Source organism: Sinohyriopsis cumingii, chromosome 7 (assembly GCF_028554795.1).
Source record: "Sinohyriopsis cumingii isolate HCF-2022 chromosome 7, ASM2855479v2, whole genome shotgun sequence".
Lineage (NCBI taxonomy): Eukaryota > Metazoa > Mollusca > Bivalvia > Unionida > Unionidae > Sinohyriopsis > Sinohyriopsis cumingii.
The window spans coordinates 93,467,773-93,483,752 of record NC_142967.1 but is presented as its reverse complement, the minus strand read 5'-3'; the positions used below and the strand labels follow the sequence as shown (position 1 = coordinate 93,483,752).

Below are 15,980 nucleotides of genomic sequence, written 5' to 3'. Positions count from 1 at the left end.
CAACACAGACAATGTTCTGAGAGGTCATTCAAAAGTTCAAAGCAGAATATTAAAAAAACTGTAACTAAAAGTTAGTTTCATTATTTTTAAATTCACCATGATTGGGAAGGATGTAAAATTAAATCACAAGAAAAATAAATTAGAAACAAATAGCAAAAGAGAAGGGTTGAGTGTTTAATGAATGTTTATGCACAATCTCAACCTCATGAAAATATAAATAGAATACAAATTTCATTATCACCTAAATATCAACTAAAAAGTAATTAAATAAATCCTCTTTGCATAATAGGTATATAAAACAAATTTCGAAATCAGACTGGTGGTTTCTTTTTTTTGTCATCTGTGAAACCTAAAAGAATACATGATTTATGTTTATTTTGATCTCAGACTGTGCTTTATGGCAAAATCAAAAAGTTTCTATGCAGAAAAAAAATTCCTATTGATCATTCTGGACTGTTTTCAGTTAAAATAATTATTTAGTTAATGACCTCTCATCATATCTCTCATACACACACACAAACTCTGTTGTGCTTTGAACATATTATATTTTTAAATATCAGTGCAAATATATCTATTATGTTAAGCTAGGAACATCTATTCAACAACATCATTACAATTCACTGATTATCAGCTTTAATAGACATGTTCATGAAGAGAAGCATGATTTACTAAGAGAATTACATGTGGTTTTTTAAAATTTAAATAAAACAATTTTACCAAGCAATATCTGGTACTGCTTGCCGAGTTTTAGAGAAAAAAAACTACATTTATAAAGAAAATATGACTTTACATGACTTCAACATTAGTGAACAGCATTAAGTTGCCACATACTCTAATTCAAAACTTCAATATACTGTATTTTTATTTTATTGTAAATTAAAAGAAACAATTTATTATAGTTTGTATTTTGCAATATTGTTTTCTATATTAGAGCTAGTGCACCGGTTTAAAACAGGTGGTCACACCTTGCACTAATCTTTCTAATGTGATGAAGTGACATGGTTCTGCAATGGTGTGTGGTTTATGAGTTTCTCCACATTCAAGAGACACGATTCCATGGTGTGGCTTTCAACACACTCTATCCACCCCCAAAATAATGCATGCTGAAATTAACAATGTACTGAGCTACACTGCAGGCTAACATTGTCAAGATTATATATCAAACTTGTCTGAAAATACCACATCACACATCAGTCTAGTTATCTGTGATACAAATATCACACCATAATAAACTATAGTTATCCGATATACAAATATCACACCCTAAATCAGTCTAGTTATCTGATATACAAGTGCCATACCCTAAACAAAACCAAAGATCTCGCTTTATCAAAGGCCACAATATTTAGCCTTTAAGTGGCAATTTTAAAAAAGGAGAGTCACAGAAAGATAAAACCTTCCTGGCCACATATTAGTTTTCGGAGGGGGGTGTGTGTGCATTTTTGAGGTACATAAAAGTGTAGAAAAATAATGCAAAATCCCAACTTCACAGATGTAATTAAAATGGAATGTTCTTGGTATTTTTCAAATAAATAAATATTTTCACAGTTCTTGGTATATTTTTCTGATTCAAAAGTGTAAGTTCTTAAAGTTGAGAATTATTTATGATTTTGTATAGACATGCTCATTTTTGCCTTTTATGATCCACTACCTCATTGTGACATCTTGTTAAATATGCAAATTCTTCATGGAGAAATTCCTTTGAAGAAAAAATAAACAGAACAAACACTTCAACTGAATTAACAAAATGAGGTGGAGCCATGCATCACAAGCATTAAAAAGGTGCTTTTGGTGTTGTTATTATCATTATCATTATTATTATACCCATCATCTTCCTTCTCTTCATCATCTTCTTCAACCTCCTCTTCTTCCACCACCTCATCCCCATACTCTGTCTCCGTGGTATCACTTTCGTCCTCACTTTCTCCCTCACTGATACCCAAGCTGCCAAGTGAGTCTTGAATTTGACTCTTAATTGAAACTGCTGACATAGCATTTTCCAAATGACCATATCTACTTTGGCTAGGACCACTAAACAAACTCGCTGACTGATCATAGAAATCATTGTGTCGATTTGGCATTTGCTTCCTTCTTCTACTGGAAATGTGCAAGGATATGAAGCTATCTCTTAATTTCTCCAGCTGGACAATTGGCAACAAAGGACTCAAGACAACTGGGCTCTTCGTGTTACTTGCTTTGTTTAGGCTGTTTGACTTTTCACTTTCAGAGTCAACTATAGAAGGGCTGAAGTGAATGCTGGATAAATTACACTTCTCAACACCAGTTGTGCTAGATGATGGTGCCGAACCAAGAGATGAATCAATACGACTAGAGCTAGCATTTGATGTAGGGCTTTCAATGTACTCAATATGAGAAATATCAGACTCTTTTATCTTCGCCTCAATTGGAGTTTTACATCTAGTTCTTTTCGCTAAGGGAGTACTTGTCTCGATACAAGACACACCATTAACCTTCTTTAAATCATCTTTGGCACTTTTTGATGGTGAGCTAGAGATCACTAAACTGTATTCTTCAAAATCACTAAAATTATATGAATTGTGCTTTTTGACTGGTTCCGTACAACTTGAATTGACAACCTTTGGTTGCCTCTTCCTTTTCTTTTCCTGTGTTTCCTTTCTGGACGAGTCCGAAATATTATATTGAACATTTTTATTCCTTTCTCGAAGCACTCTTCTAGGAGGATGACACTCAATCGACCCCACTGAACTGTCACTTCCAGTACTTGAGCAAATATACTAAATAAAAAGAAAAGATATTATCAAACCACAATAATTTGATGGCTTAATATTGTGATCAGATATTCTTAATGATGAACTGAAAAAGAAATGCAAAGTTATGGTTGAAAGGGGTGATGCAAAGTAATAATGCACCTTTTCCATAAGAGAGAATAACCTTGGTAGATTATCAGTAAATTACACTCTACCACTCTCTGTTGCTTCTTGCCATCAATTTGACTTCAGCTAAACCCCTTGTGAGACATCATTTGAATACATTCTCCTATCAATCCTGTCCAAGGCAAGATATTTTGCTTTTGATAATCTCTACTTTTCATGTAAAAATACTGACAGCAAAATTGCAGTCTATATCATGAAATAGTAGACACTGCAACTGTGATTTAATTGTGTTTTCAGTAAGACAAACAGAGATGTAAAATTTTAAGGAAATTTCAGCTGGGTACCCATTGATCCTAAAAACTGGTTATCTGAGTACCTGATCAAAGGGAAATTGTATTAAATGTGTACCTGAACTGCTTTGTTGCAGGTTTACACATGTGAACCCCCAAAAGAGGTATAAGTGTAGTTATTACTAATATAAGTGGCAAAAAAGCATAAACTGAGCATAGGAAGACATAATTACAGAAAACTGTATGAAAAATGTACATTTATTTTTGCTACTTACCTGGATCTGCAACAAACATTTTGTCACAGATTGGCTAAATCCATGTGAATTAGTAGTTAGTACAAAAGTATAGACACAAAAGAAATTCATAAACTATTTATGCATAACACTTACATTAACTAGTCTACAGAAACTTTTGTGAATAGTCATTATTTCTACAAATGATGACTGTTATATTACATCACTGCTGAATTCTTATTGCAAAGTTTTTAAAATGCTATTGATTTGTCAATTTCCGGATGCAACAAGTTTTTAAGTTAACAAAATTCTGTCTCCTCTAACATTTTTCAGTCATATAACATCCATCAGTCACTTTGACAGAGCCCGTTCATTACAATATCTGGTGCCATTTATTTTCAATTTACACTGGTCCACTATGTATGTGGTATCAAAACAAAATGAATCTGTGACTTATGGTTTCACATTCAAGAAACAAATCTGTTTTCTTGAAACTGTTTCATGTAGATACTATAAAAAGAAAATAAGGAAAGCAGACAGAGGTCCAACGTTGATCACAGTGGCTTGTATCATTGTTTCCAATTTAACGATCAGCCATATATATACTATATAATAATACAAAAATAAGTTCTAAATTGGATTATTAGGTCATTTTCATTTGACCGATGAGAGGGCAGCATTCCATTCAGCGAGTTGCACTTCTATATTAAGTGGGCGTGATCACGACAATGTCGAGTACAGTGTGGGAAAATTGTCCATTTTATTATCCAGGTTATTGTCAATGGGTGTATACTGAATTACCTGTTGGCCTCTTTACATGCCAATAAACTATTTCTCAGTTTGTTAATTGTCTAACACAAAAATCATTGTATTCATATATTTAACTGATGCATCTTTACTTACTTTGTCAGAGAAAATGTTATGTCCATTCTTGACTTTCAGCCTTGCCCTGGTCTTAGCAGCAACATTTTCTTTGTCATTCTTGAACCTGGCTCTATCAAAATGGAACAGCAACATATAATTACCAGTTCAAACAACAGAAAGTAGAGCCACTTAAATAAAGTCAAACCCTCTCAATAGCTGCCACCCATGGGCAAAGGCCAAACTGGCCTTTGTACACAGGTGACCTCTATATAGCTGCCAACCCCTGAGTACAAAAATACTGACTGCTTATGACAAAAACATCGAATTTTAGGAACAAACACTGATTTTTAAAAGTTTTACAACTTTAATGCATATGTAACTATTTACAACATCTACAAACATCAGTAAAGTAGGACAATAACTTACTTAATTATTTAATGTCAAAGATGCATGCTTTGCACTCTTGTACTTTTTGAATGGGCACCTTGCAGAAAGGCAGATGCCCATTACACATGGATCATTTATACAGAAAGTTTGCCATGAAGAAATTAGAATGGCCATTACGACCAGGTGACCGCTATATAAAGATGGCTTTTAGGACAGGTTTAACGGTATGTTGATATAAAAAGTGGAATTATTATCAAACTGATTTTACACAGTAATTTTTCTCAAGAACAAATACCATAAAAAACATTCAAAAACAACATTTCCTTTGTCATTAAATCATTAAATGAAGGGTTATTTGTTGACTTGCACCGATACTGAAAGTCACAAGACACTAAATAATAAAATGGTTTTTCTTAAATTCCTGTTTTGCCTAGTAATCTTTCTGTGCTATGTGCACATCTGTTTTAAAATGAGTACAGGGCATTATTGTCCTGGCTAGCATTCAGTTTAAGAATAAACACAACCTTATATCAACCAAGCTTTTTATATTTTGGGTATTATTAAATAAAAGAACTCAAAACACTTGTTGCAATAAAAAAGCTGGTCTTGACAATTACATGAATGATGGGAAAACAGCATATATACAACAAATACACCATAACTTTCTGATACATGAAAGAAAAAACTAGATCAATCCATGACAAGGATCACTTAATATTTCCAAAACAGGCAAGGTAACCAGCCATAATGTGTAATGCCTGAGGATATGACTACAAGTGTTTTGATAAACAATTTAGGTTCAGGGATAGAATGAATGCAAAGCTGGCAACAGGAATCTAAACAAGTATGTCCCAAAAAAAAAAAGAGGAACCCCATAAAAACTTTTTAATTCTTTTCCTCAAAATTCTGTTTACTTTTTCAAAAATACCCTTAACACTGATTCAGATTGGTGGAGACACACAGACATATAAAATCTTTGAACTTTCAAACAGTGGTGGAATCAACTACAAAGGCCAGCTAGATTCTCATAGCTAGAGGTTCGGAGGTGGCCACACAAATAAGAGAGAGAGATAGAGATCATAAAAATATAATCAAGAGAAGAGAGTAAGAAAGTAACAGAAATGCTGGGAAAATGCATATGAATGACAAAAGTATAACACAGGAATGGATGTGAACTTGTGCACTTTCTGCACTGCATATTAAGAGAAATACAAAAGTGAGTGTGTTACTTCATTATAATTTGTTGATGGGTATGGAAATTTCTATAAATCATGTCTGAGATCAGACTAACATTGGTGTCCTTAACTCACCAGGCAACAAGGATTAAAACCCACATGATGCCAACAAGCTATGGCATGCTAATGGACCAAGAAATAAGAAATTCATTGACTACAAAAATGGTTATACAGGCTGAAAGTGGATAGCAACTTTAACTTTTAATGATCTTGCTTCCTAAACATTTATTAATTTGATGTTAATGAAAAATAGATGTTGAATTAGAAACTGAACTTACTTGTTTGACTGTTTGCATGATCAATGAAATTTTGGCAGGATCAGTGAAATGTTTTATCATGCTGGCCTTGTATGGCAGTGAACAAAATTTCAAGCTGATTAACAAGCCACATACCAAAAATTATCATGCTTAAGATCTTGTTTTGGAAACTAAATTAGCAGAATTATTCTTTCTGTTTTGTGTGTTTTCATATTCAATTACTGATAGGACTTTTGCCATTTTGTCTGTCTTCTTTATGTGACAGAATATACATTTATTTTTCATTTTGGTTAATTTTTGGTGAAGATCAATATTTTTACACACATGAACATGACAAGCTGTCTGATTGGTTCCACATAAAGATATGCGATCATCAATGACATACTGTCAGAAATGCTTGGAACCCTTTAGATATCATGTTTACCCTTGGCACGTGTCTGTATCAGGCAGGTAGTTTCATGATGGGGATTGTATAGGACAGTCACATAGGCTTTACTGAACTGTTGCATTGCTTTTATTGAACAACGATTTTTTTTATCTGGCATTGAATACTTTTACAAATATTTTACTGTCACTTAAAATTTTAATCCGTAAATATGAAACTAACAGTATCACTGCCATTATGGTAATCAAAACATGAATGCTTACCCCTTTCTTTTTTTGTTCTGCACAGCAGGGCTGGAAACTGAGCTATTGCTCGTCAAGTTGAGTGATTGGGAGCTGCTTATGTGAAAGATACTAGAATGCGATGACTTTTCATATTCTGAGCTGGTGCTAAAGATATTTTTCTTTTTGACACTGTCTGACAACCAGGGTTCAGTGGCAATAACTCTGTTTCTGTGTCGGCCGTAAGTCTTGACAGGTTTGTTCTTCCTCATGGTGTATCCAGATCAGGATCGTATTCGTTCATGCAATCGACTGAAAAGATTAAAAAGAGAAGTTTGTCCGCAATGTATACAGCTTCTAAGATACTTGTTATATCCTACATAAATCAATTATGCAAAATGTTCTTAGATGACTGGATACATATCATATCCCAACATTTTGAAGACAAACATTCTTCAATGGTTAATAAAATTCCAGGAGTAAAAAAATAAAACTCTGAAATATTTTATACTGGGATTAAGGTCCATTTATATTGCAACTGGGATCTCTTGTTAGCTTATGAAGATCCCTAAAAATCCCTGTACAGTGTGCAAATCATATACAGGTAATTTAGCAGATATAAAACCAATTTGTCTATTTGTGAGGGTAGTGCTCAGGGCTAAAAAAAAAATACCAGTAGCCTTCAAGTCCAAAGCTAGTCAATTTCCTGTCAGACTAGTAATTTTCATAAATTCAATAGCCCCAGGTAAAGTTTCAGTTGTCACCAACCACAGTAAATGCCACAGATGTCATGCAGGCATTCAGCACCAAGTATTTCAATAATGGTGTCATTTTTTAAAATCTGATTGTACACACCTTTAAATGACAATTATTCACTTTATCTGGATCCTCACACCTCCAAATTCCTTTGAAAAATCATTATTTAAATGCCCCAAGAAGTATGTATGTATGGCAAAATCAATGGATATTTTTGGACAAGATCAACCAAAGGTATGATCCAGTACAATCTGGATTGAATGTCGCGCACTGTAATGTCATAATGAAAGCAAATGCATATTGATAAACAAATTCATACTACCCTTCATTATAATGATAGACTCGATGTGCCCATTCTTGACCCAGTTTAGTTTATGGTCACTGTGGTAATTGTCCATAGCGATCAATAATTTTCATCTGGAAGTTTCTTGGTAACAGTTAAGGTGCAGATCAATCAATAGCCTGGATTTAATAGACTTTGGTTAAGTAAAACTAGTATTATATTTTAAAACAACAATTTTTACTTAACTTAATTTGAGTAAATTTGCATACATGACCTTTGCAACTTTTACTATAGCGAAGATTCATCAGGGCTAGTAAAGTTTGCATCTAATTGTACTTCAGCCACAAAGACATTTGTGATAAATTCAAGGCATGATTATTATCAGATATATTTTTCTGATTTAATTGAACTTTTTAACTAACTTTCAATTAGATAAAGACAGCATCACAACACTCCAACAACTCCTCAATTCATCTTCTAGTTTCAGACAACCAGTGGCAGTCTGCATTGGCATTTTTTCCACCCAAACACACACACACACAAAAAAAGAGATGTCTAGGTGGAAAGATCGGATTCAGCCAATGTGGGTATGTGAGAAAGCTTGCCAATAGCTTCTCGTGGGTCGGTGGTTCTTTCCGGGGTTTTCCCAGGTTCTTCCTCCACCATCAATACTGGCCGCCATGTATAGCTTATTGTGTGCTAAAAAATGGCGTTAAACCCCACAACAACAACAACAAAGCTTTATGATAAAAAGCAACAAGTCCCTTGAAGGGACTGACACACTACCAGCCACAAAAAAGTGTCTTTTTAACTATGGAGCACTGAATCCAGCTCTTATATTCTTGAGTGAAAACAAGATTTTCAAGGTTTGTTTTTGCAGGCTCAAGAAAACTACTACTTGTCCTCTTGTCTTGACCAGGTAAAAACTGGCCAAGCTAAGTAAAACTTTAGTACAAACATGTCCCTGTGCAAAGTAGATGCAGATCTGTGCCTTGTTAATAAACCATAGTACATTTTCTACCCCTGAAAAAGACTGAAGTTCAACATCACTTAACATTTGGCACGAGTCAATTATAAGTAACCTTTGCCTAATTTGCCTACTTGTTATCAGCCTAAAACATGTCGCCAAGGAAATGACTGAGTTTTCTTTTCCAGTTACCTGATGGAAGATTGATATTAAAATGGGTAAATATTAGGAATATACTATTTTGCAGCTTCACCCCTAGATTTAATAATGGTGTTCGCATTTACAGTGACACTTTTCAGTAACTTAGGCATCATTTTGATTACTGAGTAAGTTTTCCTTTCAATATGATATCAGACATCTTTACAAGTTAGACCTCAAAGAGATAATGTCAACATTTGTTTTTATTTTTCATCTGGTTAGACAACATTACAGTTGCCCCTGGTAACTGGTTGTTTCAAAAGTGAAGCTTTATTGATACGCTGTCATGCCAAAGGAAGATGCCAGCAGATACTTCAATAAGTAAAAGAAGAATCATACAAGTTTACAGTTACTGTAATTCTTTAAAAATGAGTATTTTAGGTACCACTGCTGACTCCTACCAACTTTAGAACAATGCATTCTGGTGTAATGTACTTATAAAGCAGATAATGTCACGACATCAGCTTATTGGTTGAAATCTAGTTGATGTAATGACCTATTATTCCACTTCTTTAGTCAATCAGCAATCTTCCTTTCCAATGTGTGGCTCTTTAGAATGGATATTTTAGTATGATTGTTTGTGAAAACGGTATTTATCTCAGCTGCTTGCAACAATGAAGAACATGTTGAATTATATTTCATTTATGATTAGTGACAACCGTGACAGCCATAAGATGTGAATGAAGTACCATCTTGTAAAGTATGCAACTGGCGATTTATCTTACATGATCAGTTTGTAACTTTTTTAAAATCTGTCTTTTTCTTAATTTGATTCATGCTCTTATTTTGCAAGAAAAGACTTCTCACACACCAGTAGAAATGCATACCTCAACTAGAATAGTTCTTATACTTGCTATCAAATTCAAATTCTTCGTTAGTCGGGCCATGATGGTGTCTGCCTTTCCAAGCATTCTCTCCAGCTCCACATTGAGTGAAAGAGTGTTGATGATGGTTGACCCAAGGTAAGTTATGCCGTTGACTGCTTCCAGGATGACACCATTGATTTTGATGGGTGGGGCTGTGGCGGCATCTGGCGCACTGGCAGTTGTCTTTTTCAGGCTGATGATCAGCCCGAACTGCTTGCAGCCATCAAGGAAACAGTCTCCCTGTCTCTGGAGGGCATCCTCCGTGTGGATCACAAGAGCTGCATCATCAGCAAAAACATCTCCCTGATGAGCACTGACCTCACTTTGGTCTTCAAGCAAAGTCGTGCCAGGTTGAACGCCATCAGTCAAAGGCGTAGGACAGGAGCAGGGAGAAGATCCCAAAAAGGGTTGGTGCCAGCATGCAGCCCTGTTTCACACTGCTGTTGATGGAGGAGTCTGAGAAGAATCCATCATACATGACTGTTCCCTTCATGTCAGCATGAAAAGAGATTATCATGCTGTGGAGTTTTGGGGGCAGCCAATCTTCCTGAGAATAGGCCCTTTCTGCTGACCAGGTTTAAGGCCTTGGTGAGGTCGATGAATATCATGTAGAGTGGCTGACCTTGCTCTCTGCTCTTCTCTTGGAGTTGACGGAGGAAGAAGATCATGTCTGTTGTTGACCTGCTTGCTCCAAAGCCGCACTATGATTCTGGGTACACACGGTCCACCAGCAGCTGCAGCCTCTTGAGGAGGATGCAGGCATATACTTTTCCAACGATGATCAAAAACGAGATCCCTCTGTAACTGCTACAGTCACTGCGGTTTGTTTTTGTAAAGGGCCACAATGGTGGTATCACACATGTCTTGAGGGACTGCTCCTTCCTTCCAGCAAAGGCAGAGTAGCTCATGAAGTGGCTGAAGCAATGTTGGTTTCCCACGTTTGATAGCTTCTGGCAGGATGCTGTCACTACCTGGTGCTTTGTTGTTTGGGAGGGAGTTGATGGCTTTGCTGAGCTCCATTAAAGTTGATCTCCTCCATGGTGAGCAGTTTCTGTATGCTGCTAATGGCCACATTGGTGACTGACATTTTTTTGGAATACAGTTCTGAGTAGTGCTCCACCCATCTGGCCATGTGTTGCTTATGGTCTGTGATCTGATCCCATCAGAGTTGGGGGGGGGGATACTTTTTGCTGTAGGACCTAGGGCCTTCTTGATGCCACTGTACATGACTTGGCTGTTTTCAGATTCAGCATTGCACTGGATTCTTTCACAGTTACTACCAGTACTCATTCACCCAGTGACTAGCAATGCGTTGGGTGATGCTTCTGGCACTTTTGAGGGCAGCAAGCATCCATTCCAGACCTTCATCAACAGCTGCCTAAGAAGAATTCTCCAGATCCGCTTGCCAGATACCATCACCAATACCAAAACCAAACCTGTGGCAGAGAACCTCCCAGATTCCAGCAGAGGATGAGATCAAGAAGAGAAGGTGGGGTTGGATAGGACACACCCTAAGTAAGCCGCCAACCAACATTAACAGACAGGCATTGAAATGGAACCCTCAAGGCAAGCGAAGAAGGGGATGACCAAGAAACACCTGGCGACGCGACCTTAAGGTGGACATCACTAAGATGGGTCACACCTGGAGTCAGCTTGAAGGGACGGCACAGGACAGAAGCCTCTGGCTATCTTTTGTGGGCAGCCTATACCCCGGCAGGGGTGATGGGTAAAACTAAGCATCCGTTCATTGAGGCATTTTTTAAAGCTATGAAGGGTTTTTGTTTGTCCTCAATTATTGGTTCCACCCTTAAAAGACTTGCATTCAACCAGTCCTGACTGGGCCATTCCTTCTTGCCAAAGGTGGACATGTCTGTGCTGTAGATGGCACCCTTCATGGCATTCCACTTGGATATGGCATCATGGTCTGGCAGGTCCTGGAGAGGCTGGTCCAGGGTGGACACATATTCCTCCACCTTGGAGTGGACCGACATCTGCTTAGTGTTGATGTGAAGGTGACCTTTTGGTTTGGAGCAGTGGAGTGTGTGTGGCTGTATGCACACCATGCTGCTCATGAGGGTGATGTTGTAGTCATAGTCTGCACTGTGGTAGCTTCTAGTAAAGAGGACTGTTCAGGGCAGAGTGCCTGGTGATGACCAAGGCACACATATAAGGTTTATTTAGGATAAGTAACTAATGGCAAGTATTTTTCATTATCTTCAGGTGGGTATTAAAAATGAAAGACATGATACCGCCTCCGCTCAGCGTGAGTGACATTTTCATGATCGAAATTTCCTTACATATCGTTAATTGCTGTGCGCTAAGAATGTCATTTGGAAAGAAAATTTAAAATACTGTATGGCCTATTTTCATTTAAAATATTGTATGACCTAGGTTCATTAAAATTTCTAGGTCCTATCTACCACTGTCGACGATAAAACGAGCGATACATTCAAGTTTCCATTACCAATTTTGATCGTGATTTTCTTCAAGTTTAACAAATAGGGATCAATTTTTGGGGTATTTCCAGGTTTAAAAAATGTGATCCATGCCTGACCCTGCTTTATAAGCGGGTTCACGAGTTATCAGGGCGCGAGTTATCGAGGGAGCGGTGTATATACAAAATTGTGATAACAAATTGTACCATTTTTGTGCTTGATGAGGAAAATAGACTGCATCTGGTTTATACAAAAAAAACAAGGTAATATATATGAAACAAGAACAAAATAAGAATATTCCATACATTCTAATTAAAAAACAACCTGAAGAGGGACTTTCACTCCACAGATATTACACAAAAATTAAAGGAGATGAAAAGTTTTATAAAACGTGAAACAATTAAGACACCCAGTCAAATGCATTTTATCAAAAAACACAATGCAAATTTTTATCATTATTTCATCAGATAATTTGTCTGATAGTGATGCAAATTTTTATCATTAATTCATCAGACAATGTCCCATTATAAAAGTTAAACAAATGCAATAACATAATGAATATGAGGTTTTAAAACCGATTACTGTTTGTCAATTCAGATATTTACAGCATCAACAACTTGAGCATATTTATAGTGGATGAAAATCTACACTTTGCGTGTTCATTTTGCGACTGCATATTGCCTAAACCGTACAAGCGTAAATAATATATAAAAAATATTTAAAAAAAGATCGCAGCATATTCTTCTGGCACACCAATTATTACAAAATTAATGATAAGCTTAGTTTGGAACCTCGTATGTGAAGAAGGTAACATTATTATCAGCTGTTAGAAAATTTGAACATGGCGGACCGGGACAATGTCAACACAGGGAGATTCAAATGTATTAAAAGTTCAATGCTTGTTGTGGTTGGTTTATAAACATTTCCGATATATAAATTTGGTAGTAAAATAAGGCTTGGAATATGCTGAATTTTATGATATATGATGCATTTATTTAAACTGCCAAACCTTTGGTCAAATCTGCGAAAAGTTTGAGGGATTATTTCTTTGTGTAGGAATATCATAGAAACGTGCTACAACCACTGACAGAATTATTTAAATTTCTTATTTGATTGAAAATGTCATGAATATGCATGAAGTTTTAATAACGTGCATTTTGTAACAATGTAGAGAGGTGTCCCACAACCGTGGCATGATCAGCACTTATTTCCAATGATGAGTGAAATCTGTTACTTTTGATGATTATAAAGTAATAATTCCATTAATATAGCATCAAATATGACAAGTAAATATGCCCTTTATAGATAATTTTATTTGCTTTTACAATATATAAAATGTGTTGCAATCCGATGACATGTATTGATGCTGCAATGAAAAATCTACACTTGGTCAACAGTTTCATCAGATTTCCAGGTAAACTGTGATCTTGTCCGTGTTAGACTGGGGTTGCTAGTAGTCCTACAATGCAAGACATAGCATGTGTTGTTTTTATTTTAGTCCTATGTCTTACTATCCAAATTATGGCCTTATACAGCGTGTTCCAATGTCGATTGACATCGGAATTAGTCAAAGTTTCAGGAACATCTCACACACTTGGCAGACTATATCGACACTCTTCCACTAATTTATGTGTAATTAATATACTTACTGTGCTGTCTTTATCCTGGCAGATTGAAAATATGACACTAGCAAATGGATGCATTTTCATGTTCCGTTGACATACATTTGAATTTGTTGCAATGCGACGGTAGTGGAGGTATGTTTAAGTAGGTTCAAGTGGGGGATATGTTTCTTGAACAAAACAAAAAATTGCTTACAGTTCCAATAGGCATAACATATTCTTATTTATTTTGTTAAAGAATAATATTTCAACTTAACCCGATTTTAGCATTCCTGGCTTTCATTGCTTTCCAGCCAACTGAAATGTAGGCCAACAAAACTTGAAAACAGGTCCATTCCTTTTGTAAGAATTTGAATTTATTAGAAAAAGACATCATGATAGGTAGAGTCTAACAAAAAAATATAACTTCACTTTGTAGAAAAGCGTCATTATTGGTTGCCAGTTGTGTGTGATATTCCTGAAAATTTTACTTTCATTACATCAAAACACGCTACACAGCACCGTTAGTCAGGCAGTAAGACCCATCTCCCCTCAGAACAAAAATATATGTGTCTTACGTTATAGGACTAGGATTGCTAGGTTAGTGTTAGGACTGGTCGGCCTGGTGTCAGGATAATGTGACTGGGTGGGACATCAAACTACATGTCTGCAAGCATGATGCCCCACTGCTTGACATTACTATAAACAGCCACACTGTATACATTGTCAAGATATGACTGAAAAAAACTGTTAAAGCACTTTTAAAAAATCCAAATCGCACACACACAAACACGTCAATTCATATTAGCAACAGCCCTTAAGTACAACTTCCTGTGTTTCTTTGCATGTGTCTTGGGGATTAGACCAAAGAACCCTTAATAATTGTGTATCCAATGTGAAACAATCATATGATTTTAATTTTTTACAAATAAACGGGCGAGTGGGGGTGGTGGACAGTCGAGGTCTACGGCAAAGCAATTCTTTCAAATGCAAAGTCCAGTAAACCTCTCCGCCCACACAACGGTGAATAAAACGCCATGAATATTCCCACTGATCTGGTGCTAACTTTTTACCTTTGTTCAAATATAATTTTATAACATTATCAAAGGTTAATACCGTTCGTTGTTTGTTACCGTTCGAATGTACCGCTTCCTAGTGCGCTGAGAAACGATTGATTTGATTGGCTTTTGAAAAACCTAGCCTCTCATTGGTGGATAAAAACCGGTGACAATATTTTTAACTCCTTCTTTAATTTATCAGCAAGGAAAAAAACTAAACTCAAAATAACAAATCTTAACGCCCGCGTCCGAGCAAACAAGCCAATAACATGAAGAGAGAAGAAAGGATAAAAAGAAACAAAGTGAAAAAGTGGTTTAATTCAAGTAATTTGGTAATTTGTTTCTTTTATTAATTACCTATAACACTTGTTGGAAGTGTATTCGTCAGTCGTTCGTAACAGGGATTTGTATTGTGAAATTTCAAAAGAAGTTTTTGTTTTTTTATATAATTTATTTTCACACATTCTTTGCTATTGCTTTAACTTTAACTTGTACTATTAGAGCTATTTTTTGAATATTGTTCTAATTGCTGCTTTATTATCGGGATTAAAAGTTAATTTCCTTTATTCATTTTGTCTAAGCAAGGACTTTTATTAGTTTTAAAATTAAAAATTTGTGATGATTGCTTTGTAAATATTTCTCTTTTTATAGAACAATATATACATTTGCTAGCATGTGTATATATATATATATATATATATATATATATATATATATATATATATATGTATATATGTATATCAAAAGTACATTAACTTCAAAAAGGATGGTATTCACATTCATCTTAATGATAATTGACAATTTAAGCCTTTTTGCCCTATTCACATATGTTTTTAACTGTAATCATTTGACATTGTGATTTTATGTACTATAATACATATGTATACAGTTATTTTAAGAATCAATTTAGACTTGTTATGTGTTTTTCTGTTTTTATTGTTTTATTGTACTTTTATTGTAAAGTTTGACAGCTTTGATTTTTAACAAATAAAAATACATTATAAACATTCACAAATCTTTTTTATTTAAAGGAAGAAAAAAATATCATGTGTATAAATAGTGGGTACAAAACGTCATGGTTATGAAACT

General features: G+C 35.5%; 1 protein-coding gene across 1 annotated transcript in view; it reads right to left on the bottom strand.

The window, feature by feature from the left end:
- Nucleotides 1-14,996, bottom strand: part of LOC149795732 (uncharacterized) — a 76,772-nt gene extending 61,776 nt beyond the window's left edge. Inside the window, exons 1-4 of the mRNA XM_089965641.1 lie at nt 14,950-14,996; nt 6,770-7,039; nt 4,282-4,372; nt 1,825-2,756 (exon numbers count right to left, since the gene is read on the bottom strand). Of these exons, the coding sequence (XP_089821767.1) occupies nt 1,825-2,756; nt 4,282-4,372; nt 6,770-6,999 (1,253 nt within the window). The 5' untranslated portion in view covers nt 7,000-7,039; nt 14,950-14,996. The remainder of the gene's footprint in view (nt 1-1,824; nt 2,757-4,281; nt 4,373-6,769; nt 7,040-14,949) is intronic.
- Nucleotides 14,997-15,980: the final 984 nt, after the last annotated feature.